Genomic DNA, 25,124 nt, shown 5'->3' with positions numbered 1-25,124 from the left:
AAGGTCAGAGGCCAAAACAACAAAAAAAAAATCGATTTCATTGAACTCCTAATAGAAAATAGGTTTGGTTTTCATTAAGTCATCACAGGACGTTTAGCGTCCTCTGAATTCACACAAGCTTATATTATCTCCGACTTCAATTAGAATAACTAAAAACGTGTTTCACTAGCACCACTGAATCAGACAGTCAAATATATGCTGACACATACTCGCATCTGAGTATGGCACGTCCTGTTAACGCTTAAGGCTGAGGCTTTCCATGTAAATTTGTCGTTATTACCGTTTCTAAAATCATTTGTATTAAAACGTGGTTACAAATCAGAATTGAGGTTTAAAAGGGGTCTGTATTTGTCTACATTTTAAGACATTGAAAAAATAAATAAGGACCTAAGACATTCATTAGATACCTTTAGAAATATTTTACATAAAAACACAGTTGGCACAACTCGTTCACTTTTCTACTTTTTTCTCACGTTCTGTACAAAAAAGCCTATGAAATTTCACATTAATCCAAACATCGAAAAAAGAGATCATGAAACATCATTTGTGTACAACGTTCTGTGAGTGTGTGCTTGTGTACGGGCCTCGTCCGTTTTGACAATTCGGTATCCTCCACAACAACATTAATGTTATTTTGATGAATTTTTGATGCGAACGACTACCAAACAATCCAAAACCCTGAAAATATTAAAGTAAACAAACAAACGGAAAAAAAAAAACGTCTACCTGCACAATCCTGTGGACAATAAAAAGAAACTACATACACGGAAAACAAAAAAGTAATCGTTTGTAATAACATAACCCATAAGGCGATTTATATTCTTTCGTAGTTTGACCAGACAAATGAAGCTCTTGGTCCATTAAGTCTCTCGTGGGAACAAATATAAAACGCCACTTACGGAAGGATGATGAACAAACTAAACTTAAAACCCCAAAAACGAAATATTTACCCGCCAGGACTCTTTCTGACTCGTTTGCTGTAAGTCGTCAGGTAGTGCGGCCGCAGGGCCTGATAGTGTAACAGTTAGTGTGAGGAAGAAGAGGGGAATGGGGAAGAGAAGGGAAGTGGGGCAACTGGCATGCAGCAGAGCCCCGCCCCTCTCTCGTCTCAGGCTCCGCCCTCTCCATCCGTCAACAGTGTTGTGTTGTGTTCAGCTGTAGTGACTCGGCATGGCGAGAGGTCACTGTCTCCTGTCCTCTGTCTCTGATCTTGAGAAGGCCATCACCACATCCTCAGCTCCTGGGAAAAGGACAAAACAATCAAAATTAGTGATATGATAAAAACCAGTGATATAATTTCGATTAGCATCGGACAGATTCACAGATTATATGCTATATAGTGAGGATAAAAAAATATATATATATCCAAGGCATTTCAACAAAAACCTTTATTTTGTGGAAAACACAGTGATCAAAATTAAAATCGCAATAACCACTGTAGAACAAAAGATGACTACAACTAAAATTTCGGAGGGTTACAACTGTCAGAAATTAATAGGAAGTGTAGAGGCCCTCGCTTTGAATGACTTCAGCACATCTGCGGCCGCATAACATCAGTAGTTTCTTGCACTGTGCAGGTGTGATCTTGACTTCTTCCACTCTCTTCGTTGACTGTAGTGTGTTTCTTAGCCATAACTTTGCCAAGGATTTTCCAGAGATTTTCAGTCAGGTTTAGGTCAGGACTATGAGCCGGGCATTTCATTATTTCAAAGTTCTGAGCTTCAATAAACTGCTTAACCGGTTTTGAAATGACGGGGACACTGTCTTGCATGAAAATTGCAGGCTGATTGGGAAATGCTTGCATGGAATGAACTGCATTTTGCTGAAGGAGGTTCTGATGAACATTTGCATTCACCCTTCCATGTACAAGAGGCCCAACTCCTGCTACAGAAAACATCCCCCAAACCATGACACTTCCTCCGAATCAGTATCACAATATCAGTCTTTCCTCAGTTTGACGTCAAACAAAATGTTTACAATCAGACCCAAATAAATTAAACTTGCTCTCATCACTAAAGTGAACTTTGGACCAGTTCTACTCTCTCCACACAACATCCTCCTCGGCAGTTGAACTCAGCTTTTTGATCCTTTCTGCTGATGAGAGGCTTTACACTTTCAATTTGACTTCTCTTAAACGTCCCGAGACAGATTCTTACCCTGTTCAGCACTGAACTGGCAAGCAATTCCAGCTGCAGTGCTGAACCCATTCCCCACTGAGAGTCTCTGCATTATCCTGTCTTCTCGTGCATTTGTCTTATGTGGACGACCAGCCTTTTTGGGGACTTGAATGAATTATGGTGTGTTCACACCAAACACATATTTAACAGTATGTACTTACAATGCAAAGACACGATTAAAGGTGAATTTGCGCCAGGTGACACGAATGACGCGAACTGTGTTTGCCACGAATGCACAATAGTCGCCCAACTGACCATATGCACAAAGCATTCTACATAAAGACATTCTCAAAAATGAAATAACTCATGCTCTGATGAGATTAATTATTTCAAGACTATTTGTACTGCAACACTGCACGTACAAAAATAAATATAGCCACTCTCCAGGCTGTTATCCTTAACAACTTTATTAGGTAAGGAAAATGTAATCTTCAGAACAGAGCAAATTATGTGAGCCTGTCTAATGGCTCCAAACATTATTATAATGGCTGAAGAGCAAACATTGAGGCTGCGTGGTGTGTAATTAAACTCAGACAATGCCTTACGAGCGTCTGCCTTACAAACACTCCAGTTGGAAAAATTACAGTAAAACTAGGGGTAAATAAAATAAACAATAATAATATAGGGCAGTGTTCTGAATGGAGGCATACATATTATTATTATTTTTAAATAGCATGTCGGTCAGTCCATACAATAAGCTAGCAGTGTGCTATTTCAAACAATGCCAAGGTATCTAAAGTCTGTTGTAAAGATGAGCGATTTGTTTAAACATCACTGACCCTGCTGACCCCTCAAATCAATATTTTACAAATTGATACTCCTTCTGCCCTAATCTCTGACCTGGAGAACTGTGGAGATGGTTGTTCACAGTCTATCATAATGAATCCATTCATAAGAGACTAACAAGATCATATTAATAATAAATACAGAGCAGACACCTATAGCCCTAAAGTTTGTTCACAAACACATGGTCAAATCAGCATCTGCTTTTTGTAGCATGTGGCATGAGACACAACACCCGCAGTAGCAACCACTGCTTAGGGTGTTCTGTGCCTCACTGATAAGAAATGCATCTGAACGCCTCTATAAACCAAATCTACTAGTGTCCATATCTGAAAACAAACACTGTGAGAGATGTCCTCTAAAGACGTGAAAATGTCACCAGAGGACTGCGGGAAGTCTGCGGGCGTTTGTGATTTCAGTCAGGTTCGGGGCAGATTCTCAGCAGAGGGAAGGTGTTAATCAATTCCAATCCTGAATTAACGATCCCGCCAGGGGAAGGAAAACAAACCCCTGCAAACCAGGTAAACAGGATTTGTAGGTCCAGCTGAACCATGATGAACACGGATTAATAACAATACCACAAATGTGTAAACACAACATAAACAGCAAAAAACCTTGAGTTCTGGCTGGATTATTGTGAAGGTCATAGAGGAATTGCTGCATAGAAAATGCTGATGTGTTTAGGTGATGTAGCCTGATGTCTTATGTGTTTGGCAATCTTTAGTTCTAGAGCGAATTTTTATTCTAAACTGGTTTGAAGTAAAGTAGTGTTTTGACTGTCCCGGTCAAAGCTTGATAAGCAGAGAGCAGAACGTCGGCATGTTAATTTCCTCTGCCTTTCATGTACTCCAACTCACAAAATCAAACACCCCACTTCCTCTACATAAAATGACCAGTTAAATCCTCCAGAACTTTAAGATACTCTGTCTAACTGTCAAAACGCAAAAGACGCACTCAACATCAAAGCTGCCCTTTGTACTTCACTGAAGGCCAGTGTATTTTGATGATGCTCTTTACTTAGACATTCCTGTGGAGTGTTGCAATATTAGGATATTTTATCCAAAACTTGTCTGTACTAAAAAAATAAAAAATAAATAAAAAAAAAAATACAAAAAGTAGGGCCCTATGATTTTCGCGATGTGGAAAACATGGACATAATGCGGAATTATTACCCATAATTTAAATTTTCATATTTTAATTATAATAACACTTTCAATTTTTGCCCGAAAAATAATTTCCCAGAATTTATTTAGCAGAAAAATGTAAATACACTCAATCAATTAATTGGAGATGCTTATGATTATTAAAATTTATTGAAACTTTTAAACTGAATCCAGAACATTAACAAAAATAGAATTTGGTAAAAATAAAATAAAATTTGAGAAGAAAAAAAAAAATTGCTGTTACATATTGTAAGTTTCATGATTTCAGTTCATTAGATATGCTTTTTGATTAATAAAAATTTAATTTTACCAATTAAACAGTCTAGAAAAATTACAACGGAAAAAACGGAATCTAGAAAAATAAAAATGGAAAAAATGAATTTGGAACAACAACAACAACAACAACAACAACAACAACAAAAAAAGAATATGGAGAAAAAATTAAATGGATTTCACAGGGCCCTAGAAAAGTACTGCACCGAAAACCACAAACCTCTCAAATTACAATCAAATGCAGTAAAGGTCAAGAATAAAAAAAAAAAAAAAAAAAAAAAAAAAAAAACAAAAACAAAAAAAAAAAAAAAACAAAACAAGAAACTTCCAAATCAAGGAAAATCCATTATAATTTTGGCATTTTGTTGGACAGTTGAATATTAATATAAAAAGGAATCTGAATAGTCCATATTTAGGGAGATCTGTCTAACACAATTGTTAAGTCTGAGACTGCACTGAAAATGAAGATATAATACAAAATGTTTAAAATAATCTACAAAAAATGATTAAAATAATATTACCAAAACAATACAAACAAAACAATTTCTTCATATATATATATATACATCTTAGCATTATTATGTTTCTTTTTGCCCTCAATCAAATTTCTATTTTTTAAAACAAAAAATAATAATAATTCGGGATTTTTGGATCAAATAAATAAATAAAAGGCTGATCTTTTAACAGTAACGGCCTCTAACGTCAACACTCAAACGACAATATTCTTATTAACAATCTTATTAAAGGGACAGTTCACTCAAAAAATACAATTCTGTCATTAATTACTCACCCTCATGTCATTCCAAACCCATTAGACCTTCATTCATCTTCAGAACAGATGAAGATATTTTTGATGAAATGTCAGTTGCGTTGCTGCCTATGCAGGGTCAGAAAGCTCTCGAATTTCATCAAAAATATCTTAACTTGTCTTCTCAAGATGAACAAACGTCTTACGGGTTTGGATTGACATGAGGGTGACTAATTAATGACAATTAAAATTTTTTGATGAACTCTCCCTTTAAGTAGACAGGAACAGAAACAAAACAGAAACATTCACATAGAGAGCTTCAAACAAGAGTGTTAGCACCTTACTGAAAACAGTGAAGGTTCACACCCTGTTCACAAGCTGAATGCCGTCTGATTCTACTAAAAATGGGTCTAATTTCAGTCTGCAGCAGAATAAAATAAAAAATGTCACAGAGTTGTATTTTTATACTTTTTAGGAAATATCTCTGCACAACAAGCTGAAATAGGCATAAAAAAATACACCCAAATAAAATAGTAAAGACTGTACAGACAGTAAACATGACGCAAACCCAAAGAAAACCAAACTAAAGAAAATGAGACTGTGGCTACTAAACCATCAACAGCATGTCTTTGATCCTGTATCATCTTAGGGTTGCATAATGCTTGCGTAACGGCCCGATCATGGTAGGGAGGGGACAAAGACAAGGACGAGGCTTTATAACCACTCTCGAAATCCTCACAGTTTAACTGAATGTGCGTTAAGCGGAAGGGAGGATGGAGAGAGCATGTACGAAAATGTCCCTTTCCATCTTCCGGCCGTCTTCGTTATGGTGGAGCCACTCCCTGCGACGCACGCTGTGTCAGAGGAGCACAAGCCAAACGCGCCGTAGACGTCAGAGCCCTCATGAGCCGTCGCCTAGCAACAGCTCAGAATCAGATTGCATCACAATCCGGCCGGCAGCAAACACCTATGAACAAACAGCAGCTGTCTGCCTCCTTGTATCACTGCCGCTCTTAAATACTGCCCTGTTCAACTTCTAAAAACCATACACTCATCGTAATCCATAATCATTGCAAAACACCTGTGGTCTATGATACTAAAGAGACAGCAGTTTTAATTGCGAAGGGGAGATCTTTACATGTACAATTTCCTCTAATTCAATGAACGTGCCAGAAATGTGCAATCAGTTATTTTTACCTTACTAAAAAAAAAAAAGAAAAAAAAAAAAAAAAAGTACACAAAGAAATAAGAACAGATTTTTTAATCACTCACAGTAAATGTATAATATAATATAATATAATATAATAATAAAAGCAGTTTTATTTCAGCTGGTGCGAGTTGTTTTTTTCCCAAGGGAGAAAAAAAAGAATAAAGGGAAAAAAGACAACAGAAGACACTAAAATAAAATAAAATAATAAAATTAATTAATTAATTAAAAATAAAAAATATATATAAATATCTATTTCTGCAATAGCATTAATATTATTATATGGTACAAATAGTATTATTATTATTATTATTATATGGTTCCCCAAACCTATGACACAAATTATATATCCCAAGTGTAAAACAAAATGTTTAAAAATACAGTGCATTTTACAACATCTTTGCATGTTGAATGTCAGATTTTATTTTTAGCACATTTTAATAAGCCTTAAAATCTAAAACAAAAAACAAACAAAAAAACAACAACATTTTTTTAAGCACAGAATTTTTTATTTATATAATTTTATAAAATTTATTTATATAAATGTATATAATTTCTATTTTTAAACAATTTATGAAAATTTTCTATTATTATGAACAATTTATGAAAAATTTATATTATTATTAATATTATTATTTCAGAGGTAACGTTAAGATGATTGTGTATATCAGTAATAGTATATAAGCATATAAAATCAAATAATATTAAATGGATACTATTAATAAAGTTAATATAATGTAATATAATATAATATAGTATAATATAAAGAAAGGGGAAAAAAAGTGAACTGAAATACACTACAAATTAAAAAAAAAAAAACTAAATTAAAAAATTTAAAAATATAGAGATCTATTTCTACAAAGACATTAAACACTGACATTAATAATAATAGTATTATGATATGGGTTCCCAAACCTGTGACCTAAAATATTTATCCTATAAAAAAATGCTTAAAAATACTGTCCATTTTACAACATCTTCAGATGTTGAATATGTCAGATTTTACTTTTCTTATTTCATTTTATTAAGCCTTAAAATATAAATAAAAATAGATATTTTTAAGCACTTTTTTTTGTGTTTTTGTTTTTTTACAATGTATCTAATTTCTCTTTTTACATACTTTCTATAATTTTTCTATTATTATTATTATTATTATTATTTTAGAAGTAACATGTAAAGATAATTATGTAAACCATATTACATGTAATTAAAAAGATATTAAATGGATACCATTAATATAATATAATATAATATAATATAATATAATATAATATAATATAATGTAATAAAAGCTGTTTTATTTTGTGAGAGTTGCCTCTAAATGGGAGAAAATAATACTAAAAATAAAAAAAACCCTGAGACTAAAATAAGGAAAGGGAAAAAAAGACTGAAAATTGACTGAAGAAAATCTAAATAAATTTTTTTTTTAAATTCTAAAAGATCTATTTTTACTATGGCATTAAACACTGACTTTAAATGACCAAGTACACCTTTAATTCAAAATCCCTAGTATGGTTATAGGAAAATGTAAAAAAGTTCCCTGTTTAACAGCTATAGTAAAACAGACTGTTTAACCCACGCATACAAATCATCTGATAATAGCTATAATATACTGTAATAACGGACCAGACGGGGCACACTTTTAACAGCGCACACTTAAAAAGATAATTGCGTGCAGATCACGGCTGAGGAGTTGAGATAGCAGATATGGTATTAGTAGGCCATTTCAGGAAGTGTGGTTAAAACATGGCCAGCAGTGATGGATCACGAGCTGTGAGCGTGTGTGGGATTGACACACAACCACACATACACCCCCACACCCTTCTGTGTGCATCACACAAGACATTTTTACATCTACAAAAGACTTCACCCAGCCAAAATATGACTCACGATATTACACACACATTAAATAAGTTTAAAACACATTCATATTGTAAATAAATTAAATATCTCAAATATCAGACACTCAGTGTTACTTTCTGCTCCACATGCCAGTGAAATTTCCTTAAAGCAGGCTCTGTGCCTCATTAATTTGCTTATCGGGGGAAAGAGACTTTAAGACCATTACTACTGCAATTAGAAACGGGTCACAATCTGCTCCAGGAGAAGAGGATAACGACGTGAACAGCAGGACGGCGACAGGGCGGTTTAATAACATCGACTGCAGTATTATGCTGCGCCAGTGGACCACCTAAAAAACACACTGTTCACAGCTGGCAAACAAAACGATTGCAGATACACAAAAACTGGACATATTTGGGCTAGGCTTAAAAAAAACAGCGCCAGAGAGGAAATTAATCATGTAACTTGTTTTTTTACACTTACTGTATTAATTTGAGCCATGTAGCAAAAGTAATTCATTCAAGCCATCATGAGGTCTATTTAGAGAAGTAAAAAATGGTTTGTAGTTTGTGCACACTATGAAAAATTTTTGTGTTTTTAGGCAAAGAGTCACTGGTTTAATGATGAAGGGTCTTAAATGTGCTCTCTGTGTCATATCGGTCCACTGATGAAGTGTATTCTGGGATTATACTGTCTGAGGATTATACCGGCAGACACAAGACAAAAGACTGTTGACTCGGCTGTGTCAGTCTAAAAGATGGATAATACATAACTAACGAATGCATAGCTTTGAACTCTTTAAAAGGGCAGGCACTTACACAACAAAGACAATAAAAGCTTGTATGGGGGACGTAAAAGAGCAGCATCTTTTCAAACGCTGTCAAACGAGCAAGTGCGATGTTCTCACACCGTCCGTCTGTAATTAACAATCGGGTTTGACTGAGGGTCCCCTAATGAGGCCTGTTCCTCTCCCTTCCTCATTCACACACCACCACCAAGCCCTTGTCCACCCCGTGTTTGCCACCCATTCCATCGCCATGGAAACTGTCTACTGTACTTGCTCTGTTGTTCGGTCCCCAAGGCCTGCACAAAAGGGGCGGCAGGCTCTCTCACAGCCTCATTGTCGGCTTTCAGCCAATAATGAGGATCAGAGTTCAGTCACAGACTGGCCTGCCACTCACACTTCTTTTTATTATTATTTCTACTAATGCTACAACTCAAATTTTGTGATTTTAACAGTTAAAACTGGTAAAAAATTACAATTATTAATTGGTTAACGGTGAGTTTCCTTACTATATGTCACCCTGCACCACAAAACCAGTCATAAGGGTCATTTTTTTCCAAATTGAGATTTATACATCTGAAAGCTGAATAAATAATCTTTCCACTGATGTATGGTTTGAACAATGATAGAACAATATTTGACTGAGATACAACTGTTTGAAAATCTGGAATCTGAGGCTGCAAAAAATCTTAGTATTGAGAAATTGCCTATAAAGTTGTCCAAATAAAGTTCTTAACGCATATTACTAAACTAAACTAAAAGTTTTGATATATTTACAGTAGGAATTTTTCCATCTTCATGGAACATGATCTTTACTTAATTTCCTAATGATTTTTGGCATAAAAGAAAAATCAATAATTTTGACCCATGCAATGTATTTTTGGCTGCTGCTACAAATATACCCCAGCGACTTAAGTTTTGTGGTCCAGGGTCACATATATGGAAAACTGAAAAACTAATGTAATTTTATGGTAAAATACAGTTTTTGGAAGTGAAAAAGAACATATAATTTACATTGAAAACAATGAAAATGGACCTTTCCATAATTCCCTGTGTTACATTTCACATTTGATGCTTTTTCATTGAAATATGTTCCTCTTAGTTTTTTTCTTACCAGTTTATGTTCAGTTAGGGTTGTATGTTACATCTAATGTTGTTAAATTGATGCTTATTGCATTTCAGTATCACGTGTTACCATGATAGTGTTTAGCATTTGTGTGAATAACACCTTCTATATATATATATATATATATATATATATATATATATATTTATACACTTGTGGAAAAGCTGCTAGTGATGAACTATGGTTCATTATGTGACTTTCTCACTACCTGCTTTTGGTGGTTATCAGTGTATTACAAAGGTACTAAACAGATTTCAGTATTTTAAAAGGTTGATATATTAACATTACATCAGGTAATGAAACAGTTTTTAAATGTAAATTTAAGTTAAATCTGAAAACCTAAAACATTGCTACCATATTTTTACAATCAAATTTTTACAAACAGCTGCCACTTTTTTATATATAGTAAATTTTACAGATTTTTTTTTAACAGTTTGTGACCTAAATTATTTATCCTGAGTATAAAACAGTATTTTTAAAAATATAGTGCAGTTTACAACATCTTTGCAAAAAAAAAAAAAAAAAAAAAAAAAAAAAAAAGTCTCATTACATTTTAATAAACCTTAAAAATATAAATAAAAAATATATTATATTAAGCGCTGGATTTTAAAAAAAAGCATCACAAATGCCTGTTATTTATATAACTTATGTTTTTACACTATTTTTTAAAAAAATATTATTATTATATTTTAAGAATAAAATGTAAAAATAATTTAAATCATATTACACATAAATAATAAAATTAGTGCTGAGCAACGATTAATCATGATTCATCCAAAATAAAAGTTTTTTTTTATATATGTGTGTGTACTATTATATATAATATATGTGTGTGTACTATTATATATGTATACATATATAATAGTACACACACATATATTGTGTACACAAAAAAACTTTTATTTTGGATGTGATTAATTGTTGCTCTGCACTAACTTCTGCGTCAGCAGCACCACATGCATGTGTCATAATACTCTTGTGTTGAAGACTCACACAGAAGAGAAGAAACTGTTGAATAAAGCTGTTATTTTTGTTTTCTTTGCACACACAAAGTATTCTCATAGCTTCATACCATTACGGTTGAACCACTGATGTCACACGGACTATTTTTACAATGTCCTTACTACCTTTCCGGGCCTTGAATGTGGTAGTTGCATTGTTGTCAGGGTCAGAAAGCTCTCAGATTTTATCAAAAATATCTTCATTTGTGTTCTGAAGATCAACGAAGGTCTTAAAGGTTTGGAACGACATGAGGGTGAGTACTTAATGACCGAATTTTCATTTTTGGGTGAACTATCCCTTTAATGAGTTCGCTTGGCATGGCATGTAGCTTTGAGCTGCCTGAACTCTCAAAGTTCTCTTACGCCCACCGCCCTCCCCCAGACACCACTATCCAGTTTCATCCTCTAAACTTCAAGGCTTTAGATTTGATTAAAATTGCATTACAAAATTTAGAATATGCGTCTATGCTAATTAGCCAATTAGATGGTCCTGAATGCAAATTTGTTTAATCCGTAGACAAGTAAACAGGGCAAGTGGCAGGTTTGGAGCTTCTGAAGGAGTAAACATACAGATTTGCACACATTTCTTTCCCAAAAAATAGAGAAAGAAAAAAAAGTTCAACACAACTGTGTTTATTCACATGTGAGAACAATAACCATTGAGGTCAGTGGTCCGAGTCTATTCTACACACAAATGTGCCCAACACAAATGAACTCTTTTCATTAGATGGTTCCTGTTAAGTATACAGACAGCAGCCTTTTAATTTACACTAGAAATCTGAGAGGCCTACAGATCATTCATGCTTTTAAATATAAAGCATGTTCTTTTTTTTCGTAAGCATTATGAGAAACAAAAATAGCCATATCTGCAGATATACTAGTCACCGGGTGACTCATTTTCCAAGGTGTTGGACGCAAACACAGGCAGCCCTCTGAGACAGCTTGATACGTAAATAATTCATCCAACTGCGGTATAGCCTCCTGAGATGCGGCACTATTTTGCCTGATGTGCGAAGGAAAGCATTAGCATGTGTAGATCTGAAATGCCATCCATTTGCACCAATATTACATTAGCTAAATCCTCAGATAGCCATGTAGTGATACTACATTATCTGTTTAATTTGAACTAAAATAAGTGAGTACTACTAAACACATTCTCCAATTCACCTTTTTAGCACATGCTTTATTTAAGAGTTGAAACAGATTGTACGCCAGAGAATGAGATGTCACAGTTTCTCCTAATAGCAATAGACTAATCTTGCTGATACTGCTCAAACATCTTTCTGTGCATTAAATAAAGGTTATTGTACTTCATCGTGTGTTGTTCATTAAGTGTGCTCTCCCTTTCATCTCAACCTCATTATACTGCAGGAGACCAAAAGCGTCTACTGATCGCTTTCATCTAAGGGCTGCCATTTACATTTCTTATTCTAGAAACATCACAACATCTTAAAAATCACTCATCAAAATGTTGGCTCATCAGCAATGGAATATTTTCTAATGTAGGAGCAAACACAGAAAGCTCTGCACAAAAAGTAATTTGAGCTAGAAAAATCCCTGAAGTACAGCACACAATGACATCTACATCCATCTTTCTTCCGCTACTGCATTATTTATGAAGATCCTTCCAAAAAGAGCACAGCATTGGTTTCCTTGCCTAACAACCCGGCTCATATGCATGTTTAATGAAAACAAAATGTGTGCTCAATTCTTCGATACACCTAGAGTTATTCACAACATTAAAAAAAAAACACATTTCTTGGAGCAAGTGATTTTGGTAACAAGGTCCTCAGTTAATGCATCTTAGTAAGACTAAGCATTACAGTTTAATTCGTACTATGGCATATAGTGCAACTAAGTGAAGTTATTTCACTTTAAACCTATAGATCAGTTGATAATCTCGGTTAAAAAGGAAATTGCCCTACAATATACAGCATGCAGCATTTAAACTGCCTACCTGAAACATTTATGTTGTGCTAGCGCCCTCCTGTGGAGCAAGCTACAGAACAATGAAATACTGCAATGTTTTTTTTCCCCATGTATATACAGTGGTGGCCAAAATTATTAGAACACTAGTATTTTCACCAGCTAAAAATGGTTTTAAATCAGTTGTTTCTATCTTTGACTGTTAGTAGGAAATATTAGTTAACATTTCTAAACTTTCATTTTGCCATTAACTAATAATCCAGTGAGATTTTTTTTTTTTTCACAAGGAGTCTGACAACAGCCAGTGCTCCACACAGAGATCTGATCTCGCCATTATTCAGTCTGTCTGGAATGACATGAGGAAACAGAACAAACTGTGAAAAGCTAAATCCAGAAGAACTGTGGCAACGTCTCCAAGATGCTTCAAGAAACCTACCTGCAAAGTTACAGTACTGTTCAAAGTTTTAGGCACTGTAAAATGAGGATGCTCTCAAAAATATTGTCATAAATAGATTTTCTTTATCAAATAGCTTTTATTAACTAAATTATAATCAACATTTGGTGTGACTATCCTTAATATTTCAAGCAGCTTTTGACCTAGGTGCATAGTTTTTCAGGTAGCTTTGCAGGTAGGTCTCTTGATGCATCTTGGAGACATTGTCACAGTTCTTCTGGATTTAGTCTGTCTCAGTTTGTTCTGTTTCTTCACGTCATTCCAGACAGACTGGATCAGATCTCTATGTGGAGCACTGGCTGTTGTCAGACTCCTTGTGCAAACAAAAATCTCACTGGATTATTACAATTAATGGCAAAATGAAGGTTTGGAAATGTAAACTGATATTTCCTACTGACACATTACAGCAAAAGATAGAAATAACTGACTTAAAACCATTTTTTACCTGGTGAAAATACTAGTGTTCTAATAATTTTGGCCACCACTGTACACATTATACATATTTTCTCTCTACAAATATTATTAAAATATTTAAACATTGTTTATGTACACATTTTTTACATTGTTTAAATAAGCTAATCATTTTATAAAAATTTGCCCCCACAAAAAAACATGTACATAACTATGTCAGTTGCTTAACACATGGTAGTTGTTATTTACAAAATTCCTATTTCACCTTTGTCACAAGTTCAAATACAATTTATACATGATTTAGAGTCGACTTGCCCTATCATGCACAACACCACTTCCTATTATAAATTAAACAACCAATAAAGACAATAATCCTTCTAATCTTTCAATGTCCAGTTTGATAAGAACCAGTACCTCAGTGAGTAAGAGTGTTCGTGGTAAAGGGTGGAGGTTTGGCCTGTGGTGTTCAGGCTGTAAATGTTGACTTACCCTGGTCAATAGGGTGCTGTGGCAACTGACTCATCTGACTGTGCACCACGCCTGCATAATTCCGCAGAAACGCTTCCTCGTTTGGTGTCAGCTGTAAGGGTGGGGACAAAAAAAAAAAAATAACTTCACATTTGGCAATGAAAATCCATGCCAGTGTCCAGAATCACTTCAGGGATAGTTCATTCTAAAATGAAAATTCCATCATTAATTATGTTGTTCCAAACTTTCAAGACCTTCGTTCATCTTTAGAACACAAATTCAAATATTTTTGATGAAATACGAGAGCTTTCTGACCCTGCATAGACAGCATCACAACTACCACATTCAAGGCCCAGAAAAGTGGTAAGGACCTCATTAAAATAGTCTAAAATAGAGACATCAGTGGTTCAACCAAATTTTATGAAACTATGAGAATACTTTTTGTGTGCCAAGAAAACAAAAATAGCGACTTCATTCAACAGTTTCTTCTCTTCCATGTCAGTCTTCGACGCGTGTTCATGAGAGTATCGCAACGTATGCGTGTGGTGCCGCTGACGTAGAACCCGGACACACTGCACCTTATTTACAAGCAGCTGAATACCAGGGCGCCAGACCATGAACAAATGCTTGCATTTTGAGACCATTTTTTCCTGATGGTTCAATTAAATTTTGTAAGTGGTCGCACCACCAGGTTGTTCAACTCATAAGTGCTGCACAAATGGCAAATGCATAAACAAAAGCATAACAAAACCACGCTACGCTGAGCTGCACGGCGTGGGCTGTTTATCAGCTCGGACTGCAATGCAAACAAACTTGCCTGAGCCCTGAACAGAATTTTACACTTTTTTTGTATGAAGAAAGAAAATTCACAAGGTGCCTTAAAAAATGAACTTTTCTTCAAAATGCGATTAACACACACATAATTTTTACATACACATAAGTTGTTGTTCAGTTCCATATAATACTATAGAAGAATAATGGTACATTTCATAAGAGTAGAATGTACACATTTTCTATATAAAAATTAGATTTTGCACATTACTGTTATTAATAAATTAAATTTTGTATGCTTCCCAACTCACTTAGTGCTTTATTGTCAAATCTGTACATGAAATAAACAAGAAATGAGCATTAGTGACTGTACTTATTACTGCAAAACAAAAGTAATATGATTAAATGATCTATATTTTTAATATTCCCACACACCAGCCCCTAGCGCTACAAATGTGCTCCTGGCGCCACCATCTGTTGAACTTAGTGGCGCTTTTGCCAATGCTCTCTAATATTAGTCTGGAGCCCTGAATACACACACATGTAGTGGTACTTTTGTGAACATGCATCAAAGACTGAAACAGAAGAGAAGAAATTACTGAATAAGGTTGGTATTTTTGTTTTCTTTGCGCATAAAAAGTATTCTAGTAGCTTCATAAAATTACGGTTGAACCACTGATGTCACATAGACTATTTTAATGATGTCCTTACCACCTTTCTGGGCCTTAAACATATCAGTTGTTCACAGATTTCATCAAAAATATCTTAATTGGTGTTCTGAAGATGAACAAAGGTCTTACAGGTTTGGAACAACATGAGGGGGAGTACTTAATGACAGAATTTTCATTTTTAGGTAAACTATCTCTTTAAAATGCCACTGTCAAACGCTAGATCAATTTGACAGAACAAAGAAATTGTTAAATTGTCACCAAATTCAAGACAACAGACATTATTATTAAATTTTAAAAAAAAAATGCCGGTTATTCTAAAGAAAAAGTGTTTTAATAGTCAATCTTTCAATAAAATGTAACCAAGGTTGTGCAGCTGGGAGAACATAATATAAACCAATGACATCTAATTTAATCCTGACAGAAAAATTCATGTCCTGCTCATATTATTTCTCACAGAACACTCCAAAATGTGTCACATCTGTTATGTTAAAAGTGAACGCTATTTTAAGTCATCTTTAAAGCACATCAGAAGACGTCTTATTCTCAGTGGTCTGACACTTACATTTGATCCCATTTTCTTGAGCATGAGCAGCACCCGCACCTTCTGCTGGATGTACATCTCCTCAGGAGACTTGCCAGGGGCTTCCTCTCGGTTCATCCCCCCTGCTCCTGACGCACTGCTGAGCAACCACACACAGAGCAAGAGAGCATTCAATTATTTATACCCCAAATTTTATTTTCAGAACTTGTGAGTTGAATGCATTCCTACTTGGGTTTCATGCAAAAAATATGATCTATGAGAAATGTGAATCAGACCTAAACTGAACTGCAGTGAACATTTCAATTGCGTTTATATAAACTAAACAATGTTATACTAAAGAAAACCCCTTCAGCAATCAGGCAACACATTTGGCTTAAAAAAAAAAATGAAACCCATCGTAACCTTTGCTGAATGCAGAAAGCGTCTAATTAAGCAGAATGACAGTGTGTGAAGTCTGAACACACTTCAGATCATGAAGCAGGTTGACAGCATCATAAATGGCCCTCATGCATATTTAATGGCAGATCTATCCGTGCTCCCAGCTTTCCCTCATCTTGCTCACTTCCTAATGACCTATTTTCAAACTTACACTCCATGTGAAACATTTTTAAGGACCTTAAGGAGAAAAAAAGAACATAATCACAAAAGAAAGCAATAACACGGTAAATTTGCAAAACTGATCTGATGCCTCAAATGTTCTGTTCCAGAAAACAGCATCATGACAAACAAAGAAACAAACTGCAGTAATATCATCTAATCCATAATCAGTGCAATAATGCAACTCGTGCAGGAAAAAAACAGATGTGGGGAGGAAGTACATCACCCACAGAAAGGAGCAAAATGAATGGCATCAAATGTATTCTCTGGGTTTAGTGAATGTGTCAGAGTGAATCCTTTGGCGACACCCAGCCTGTGATGTCTCACGCCCTCTTATCTTCACAAAGAGCCTCTAATACATGTTGACAGCTTGTTTGATGTGGGGTTAGCCTATATTTAATTGAAAAGCTGGTTCAAACCTTCATTTGACGACGGATGCGTTTGTCTGGCCTTGACTTTAAGAACGACAGTACCTCCGCATGGCCAATCTGGCATGTTAACAGCTTAAATTTCTGAAGGCACTTAACGTAAGCCGGAAAGCGTTTAAGACAAAGTGATATAGAAACGGGCGACACTGGCAAAATAACTAACCCAGATTTCCTCTACAGTCACAGACTCATCAGTCACCAAAGGGCCGTGGCATCAAAAGGGCTTCGTATTCAATAAACCATGCACTTTATTCTGCTGCGTCTCGCTGGCAGCCGTGGGGGGATGAGGAGTGCTCGCAGATGAAAGACACAAGAGGGACCGGAGCGTCAGCTCGGCAGCTCTGTGACACCAGGCACACCTTCAGGGGGGAGACGGCTCGCTCTCCCTCTCTCGCTTTTGATCATGACTGTCCTTCCTGCTGGAGACGAGACAGGCCAGACAGCAGGCAGACTCACTGCAGCTCAGCTTTGCCGCAAACATCCATGGAAAGCCAACGCATAACAACGCACTTACTTCATCCTTCTAAGACTGTGGGTATGAATGTCTAAAAAATGCTCCATAATCTTTCAGGGCTTTAGATGTGTAGCACACCGCGGCTCTGGAGCAGGTGTTTTGTTTGAGCAAGTCTGCAGATTTCATAAAATATGTGGATGACAGTGTGCAAAAATAAAGCAAATCATTGTTAAAATCATTTACATTTTTATAGTTTGTGTTAGACCCATAATTGTGTCTAACATAAATTAAATTAACTACACCTTTGAGTTTAATCATAGAATGACAACACACAATGACACAAAAAAAAATATATGCAACCCTCAATCACAAAACCAGTCATATGGGTAAATGTTTTGAAACTGATTTATAAATCATCTGAAAGCTTTCCAATGATGTATGGTTTGTTAGGATAGGACAATTAATACATTAAATATACATTACATTAAATCAAATATCTGAATATCTGGAATCTGAGGGTGCAAAAAAAAAAACAAAAAAACACCTAAGTATTGAGAAAATCGCCTTTAAATTTGTCCAACTGAAGTTCTTAGCAGTGCATATTACTAATCAAAAATTAAGTTTTGATATATTTACAGTAGGAAATTTACAAAATATCTTCATGGAACGTGATTTTTACTTTACTTAATATGCTAATGATTTTTGGCATAAAAGAAAAATAGATCATTTTGACCCATACAATGCATGTTTGGCTATTGCCTGGTTTTGTGGTCCAGAGTCACATTTTTTTATATTGCAGATGGATAAGACAAGCCATCCCACAGCACAAGATGACTTCAAAATATACATTTCTACATTTAGGAAAATGTAATTTGGAAAAGAGGAGGTTATGGAAGCACAACATTAAAAATCCAGCTTTATAAATACCTACTTATAGATGTTAATTGTTTTATGGCAAATAATCAATATTATGGACCTATATTGTTCTGGATCAATAAAATCCATTTCTCAAATTCTTTTCTTTTTCTTCTAAATTCAGATTTTATAATTTTCAGATTAAATTTTTCTGGATTTCCGTTTTTTCCCGATTTTTAAATTTTCTAGACCGTGTTTTAATGGTTAAATTAAGAAATATTAATCAAAAATCATGCCTAATTAATTGATATCATGAAAAACACAAAATTTAACAGCAATTTATTAAAAGATTTACAAAAATAATCTAAAGCCCTACGAAATATTTTTTTCTCAAAAATTTTTATTTTTTACCAAATTCTGTTTTCCATTAACTGGATTTCATTTGAATGGTTTCACTCAATTTTAACAATCAAAAGCATCTCTAATTAGTTGATTTTACTAAACAAAAAAAAAAAAACTTAAATTCTATTATTATTTTTTTTAATAATAATATATTATTATTTTATTTATTTACTTATGTTCAGAATTTTTTTTTTTTTCTGGAAAGCAAAACAATTTTTCTGGTAAACATTCCCTAAAAATAATGTTCAATAATTTTAGCAGTAGTAGTTGTACTATTATTACATTGAGTAATATATTTCTGTCACAGTTTCTTGAAATTAAACCAAACTTTTATTTTGACGGGTTGTTGTAAAGACCTTTAAGTTTCTGAGTGTACATGTAGTTTTTCTCACGAGAAACAGTAAAATGCTCATGAAGCAATTCTCAGAGCAGCTCTGGAGATTATGTTTACGTGTTCATGTACTCACATATTGAGAAAGCAGAGGCTGAAAACACTGTGAGCTTCTCACGCACTTCAGTATGTGTGCAGTAAACGAAACTGCGCATCTGTGCCATTCATTCACACAGAGACACACAGAACATGCAGGATTCATATTTAAATAGTATTTTTGTGCCCTAATATTCACAGACACTTGTTAATTGTACTGCCCTAGTTTTGATTTATACATCAAAAATTTAGCGAATTCCGTGACATTCCACATTGTACAGTAAATTCCATTTTTATGACTGGATTCCGTGATTCCAGTCATAAAATTAGATGCAATCTAAAAATTTTACAAGCTTTAGTCAGGCGTTCCCAAATTTAAATTATTTACCCCAAGTATAAAACAAAATGTTAAACAATGCAATTATGGTATTTTTAATAAACCTTAAAATATAAATAAATAAATAAATATATAAATATATAAATATATAAATATAAATATATATATATATATATATATATATATATATATATATATATATATATATATATATATATATATATATATATATATCTCAAAACTATATAACTAACTATAATATAATACATTTTTAAAAATTAATTAAATAAAATGTGTCAACGCCAATAGCCTTGCTTGTGGTTAGCGCGTCGACATATAGCACCATTGCGCTGCGGGCGACCCGAGTTCGAATCCCGCCTCATGGACCTTTCCCGATCCCACCCCCTTCTCTCTCTTCCACTTCGCTTCCTGTCCATCTACACTTGTCCTATTCAAATAAAGGCGTAAAAATGCCAAAAATAAATCTAAAAAAAAAACCATAAATAAATAAAATATACTGTACAATTCCTATATTTATTCTGTTTTAAATCCTATAGGATTTGTAACCAGGTTTCAATAGAGCTATACAAATTTCACACAGCATGTTACCTGAAACAATTTTTTTCTCAGAAAGATTCTATGAAAAAAAAAAAAACACTAATCTAATCAGTGTCATTGCCACCAGATGTCATTTTAGACTTTTCCTGATTTCACGGTGGAAGATGTCAAATCATGTGGCAATGGGCTAAATATAGACCACCCATCCTCTGGTTCGGTCATGACCCAGGCTGCACTGAGGCTCAAGTTAGTGTCATTTGGTTCCCCACAATTTAATTGGAGCTTAATTCAAATCACAACACAGAGCGCCTGTTTTAAAAGCAGACAAAGCCAAAGTGTTTCAGTTTTGGTTTGGTCACTGGGTGCTGTCTCACTGCTGCAAGGTCATAACACTGAGCCAAAGCAACGATACGGCAAAAGATCAGTTTATCAGTGACTCCTGCCACTATCCATGTAGGGAAGGTGCAGAAGCTCTGGAAGGAGATCCACAATCCAGATAGCAGTTCTATTTATAGACTCATCAAGTCATTTGAATCCTCACAAACAGCTTGCAGAGAAAGATTCCTCAATTGTTTGAACATGTGACAGAAATCATGCATCAGAATGAGTCTTCAACTCAAGAAACATCTTTCGCATTAGCTCAGTAAGAAACATCCGAAAATGAGCACTTCTCATCTATTTAGCATGCAAAAAGCAGTAAGGCAGACATCACTGATGCTTGTGTTGGAAGGGGAGCAAATCCCTGCAGTCGTGTTCCAACATCTAGAGAAAAGCCTTCCGAGAAGAGTGGAAGATGTTACAGAGGACCAACTCCAACTTTAAAAATGCACATGGTTTAGAAATTAAGACGTGTTGTTTGGGTCTCCACATATTTTTTAAGCCGTGTAATGTATGAAAAGCAATCAAAATCCATGTGTTGACCAGATCTAAACCATAAAGAACTAAACTAAAGAACTAAAGCTCATCAAGAAAAGATGCCCTCAAAATGAGAATAAACAAACCACCTACTGTATTTGCAGTTGGAAGGTTAACCAATCGTCATCTAAAACATAATTAGCACAAATGGTTTTCCATGGTGTAACAAATTCCCAAGACACAGTGGATTTCGCTATGGATCACAGGATGTTATACAACCTTTGCCCCAAGGGAAGCACATGATATTGACTTATAGGATGGAACTAACTACCAAATCCCAAAACTAATTGTACGCCCAAGTAATTCTGTCAGCGAGCATGTCATCCTGCCAAACAACATCACTTCCTCTTCAAGAGCAGCTGGACTGAATGAGTAATAAATTTTATCCCTTTTAGTATTACTTTAACTAATAAAGTAATACTAAAAGGGATAAAAAGAATTTTAAGTTTTGTCTGAGTGAATGGTGATTCAGCCACCATCATTTCTCTCAACCACCAACCCTTGACCAAACTGAGATAACCAAAAGCTAAATGGACCAATCAGCATTCAGTGGGTTATAATCAGATTATAATTACAACCAGAAACCACCTACAACAAACAACAAGCTGGTTTGACTGTCCTTACTTTGTTCCCCTTCTCTCTGCCTACTTTCCTGTCTAACAAAAACAAAATAAAAGACAAACAGAGGTGATTTCGACAGAAAATGTGTTGTAATTACGTTTAGAAACTATAAATTCCAAGTACGGATATGCTCGAATCACTTGCCAGGAAATTTAATGGTAAAACAGCTATTTATAGTGTGGAAACAATAGTTGGTGTATTTGACAACAATAGAGATGAGGCAGCCAGAGCCGGTATGACTGATAACTAGGTCATGACTTGTTAGCAATGCATGAAGCATGACCCAGCAATGCAATCCCTGTAAACTAAATACAAGTCATTACAAAAATAATTTGAATTTGAATCATACTTTGGAATTTTAGCTTCGCACACATACAGTTTAAAAAAATAAGTGTGACCTTAATTTATTTCACCATAAGTTTAATCGCAACTAACTTTTTATGACAGGGTGTGAAGGATCTTAAATATTACTGGAGCTTTCTAAGGCTTATTTTGTCAATGCAATGTCTCGGTATTCAAATCCATCAAGTATAAGTGTTTCACAAGATGGTTGTCATGCACCAGAGTGCTCGTCATGAATCACAATACAAAACCCACTGCAGTGGGAAGCTCCCTCTGGGATCACTGCTGCACCGGCTGTTGGAGATATACAGCTATATGAAACGATGACAAGACAGTTCTCCTCATAATACGATTTAAGAAAACTTGAACAAAATGGGCTCAAACATTGGATTTCAAAGCAGGAAGTCAGGCATGTCTTCATAAGGTGTGGCTAATCTGTCTGAGATTTAAACCGGATAAAAATAAAAATTTATAAACTAAAATATAAAGATACAAAAATATACAGTACCAGTCAATTTTTTTTTTTAATGTTTTTAAAGAACATTTCTTCTGCTCACCAAGCCTGCATTTATTTGATCCAAAGTACAACAAAAAATGTTTAAATATTTAAATGTTTTTAAATATTTAAAATAACTGCTTTGTATTTGAACATATTTTAAAATGTAATTTATTCCTGTGATATCAAAGCTGAATTTTTAGCATCATTACTCCAGTCACATGATCCTTCAGAAATCATTCTAATATTCTGAATTGCTGCTCAAAAAACGTTTATTATGAGTAGAATTTTTCAGGTTTCTTTGATGTATAAAAAGTTCAGAATAACATTTATTTGAAATAGAAATCTTTTGTTACATTATAAATGTCTTTAATGACACTTGATCAATTTAAAGCATCCTTGCTAAATAAAATTATTTCTAAATAATTTTTATAATTTCTTTCCCCCACCCCAAAAAACACAGTTTTAAATACTGATAATAATAAATGTTTCTTGAACAGCAAATCAGCATATTAATGATTTCTGAAGGATCATGTGACACTGAAAACTGGAGTAACGATGCTGAAAATGTAGCTTTGTTCACAGGAATAAATTGCATTTTAAAATATATTAAAATAGAAACCAGTTATTATAAATAGTAAAAATATTTCACAATATTACTGCTTTTGCTGTATTTTGGATCAAATAAATGCAGGCTTGGTGAGCAGAAGAGACTTCTTTAAAAAAACATGAAAAATCTTACTGTCCAAAATTATTATGTTTTACATTTTTAAATCATATATACACTTTTTAATGTATTAAAATGTAATATTGCCAGAAAAGGATTGAGATCATTAATAGTGTGCAAGCAAAATTCTTCAAAGTCAAAGAAAGCCGACCACTGAAAATTTAAGCAACACGAAAAGGATTCCGCTAATTGCCGCAGAAAGAAGCCACATTTGCAGAGGCTGATTTAAGCCTGGATCCCGGCCTTGATCATGTAGGAGCAGGCCTGTAAGGCATAAACCCAGCCTGTGTTGTGTCTGACGGACAGAAAAGAGAGGGAGTTGGGGGATGCCAAGCGACACCAGGGGGGCTGGGCTCCCCACAACAACAAAAAAAAAATGTGATGAAGCTTGGCTTGGCAGGAGGTCTGAGTTCATGCCTAAGCTTGTAGCTCAAAGGCAGCTGATGATCTCCCTTCGGGACGCAGAGGTTGAGCGGTCCATGAACTGCACCTGCCCCCCCTGGCGTAAAGGAGGAGAACCGTCTTTCGTGGTTTCAAAGAATCAGAATCCCTCAGGAGAATGCGAAGACTGAAGAAAATACCGTTTCACTTCCAAGTTCACAAGTAGCTGGCCCTGCCCTGTCCCGTCAGCTCTCGAAGGCCAGCGCGGTTCAAGTGCCCACTACAGGCAGACTGCCAGTTTCATAGCCGAATGTGAGCCAGACAGATGTATTCTGTATTCACAATGAGTTTAGGGTGTGGAGAGACTAAAAATAGACTATCATTGCCACTAAGACATGATAATGTGGCTGAGTGACTGAGATTCTTCCTGAACTGAGTCAGATAAACCTAGAAAAATTAAATTGATGCAAGCAAACACAAAACTCACCACAAAAGTGCTGCACTTATAGAATTAGGTGAGAATTTTTTTTTTCTTTAAAAGCAGATTAAAGCAACCACATCTGTGCATTCACAGCAGCAGATTCATGTGCTGAAAGAGCACTAAAAGCACTGAGGCAAACAGTACAAAGTGTAAAGCTCATAAACGACGTCATTAATATGCAAATGAGATTATAATAACATTTTAAGCGTGCAAAGTATATATCTAATACTGAACTAGTACAGCACTCAGTAAGCGGACTGAAATGACTCCAGTCCCCTTCTGTCTTTCTGTGACAAAACGCGCGCATACATCTCTCATTTATCTTCAAAATGAAGAATGTCAGTAAAACAGACTGTATTTTATCTACGACTGAGGTGTTTAATGGAGAAAAGTTAGTGTGCGTAAAATACAGGGGGTGTTTTAACAGGCAAATCGGACAGTGGGGCTGTAACAAAGCCCTGAATGAAGTTCCCACAATTCCCATTCACATACACACACATTAGCTCGCTAGCAACCGAAAAACAGCCAAACCGCTTGCATTCGCGCCTCGTTTTGGGGCGTAATTTTCATATGCTGCCTCAAACACCTCCGCTTTGACGTCTTACCTCTCCTGGTCCAGGATTCTGTCGTTTTTGTTGTATTTGAGAGCTGTGTTGTGTATAAGGAGGCGTCCTGTTCCGGGGTCACATCCCGACAGTCGGCAGCGCTGGAGTGACTCAAGAGCGTAAACGCGCCGCTGCTGCTGAATCAGTTCCTG

General features: G+C 35.1%; 1 protein-coding gene across 2 annotated transcripts; it reads right to left on the bottom strand.

Moving 5' to 3' along the window:
• Positions 1–708: 708 nt before the first annotated feature.
• On the bottom strand, positions 709–25,124 carry ctnnbip1 (catenin, beta interacting protein 1). Of its 2 annotated transcripts, none has more exons than XM_051096074.1 (4): positions 24,973–25,124; positions 16,368–16,485; positions 14,385–14,475; positions 709–1,240 (listed from the first exon to the last, which is right to left on the bottom strand). In XM_051096074.1, exons 2-4 carry the CDS (start codon positions 16,461–16,463, stop codon positions 1,182–1,184), a joined length of 246 nt encoding a protein of 81 aa, XP_050952031.1. In that variant the 5' UTR covers positions 16,464–16,485; positions 24,973–25,124; the 3' UTR covers positions 709–1,181. The 2 variants fall into 2 exon arrangements, with proteins under 2 accessions (XP_050952031.1, XP_050952032.1); XM_051096075.1 differs by having other exon boundaries at positions 16,368–16,482; positions 24,973–25,111.

The sequence above is a fragment of the Labeo rohita genome, chromosome 23 (genome assembly GCF_022985175.1).
Source record: "Labeo rohita strain BAU-BD-2019 chromosome 23, IGBB_LRoh.1.0, whole genome shotgun sequence".
In the NCBI taxonomy this organism is placed as follows: domain Eukaryota; kingdom Metazoa; phylum Chordata; class Actinopteri; order Cypriniformes; family Cyprinidae; genus Labeo; species Labeo rohita.
The sequence above is the reverse complement of the archived record's forward strand: the minus strand, read 5'-3'. Positions and strand labels throughout refer to the sequence as shown.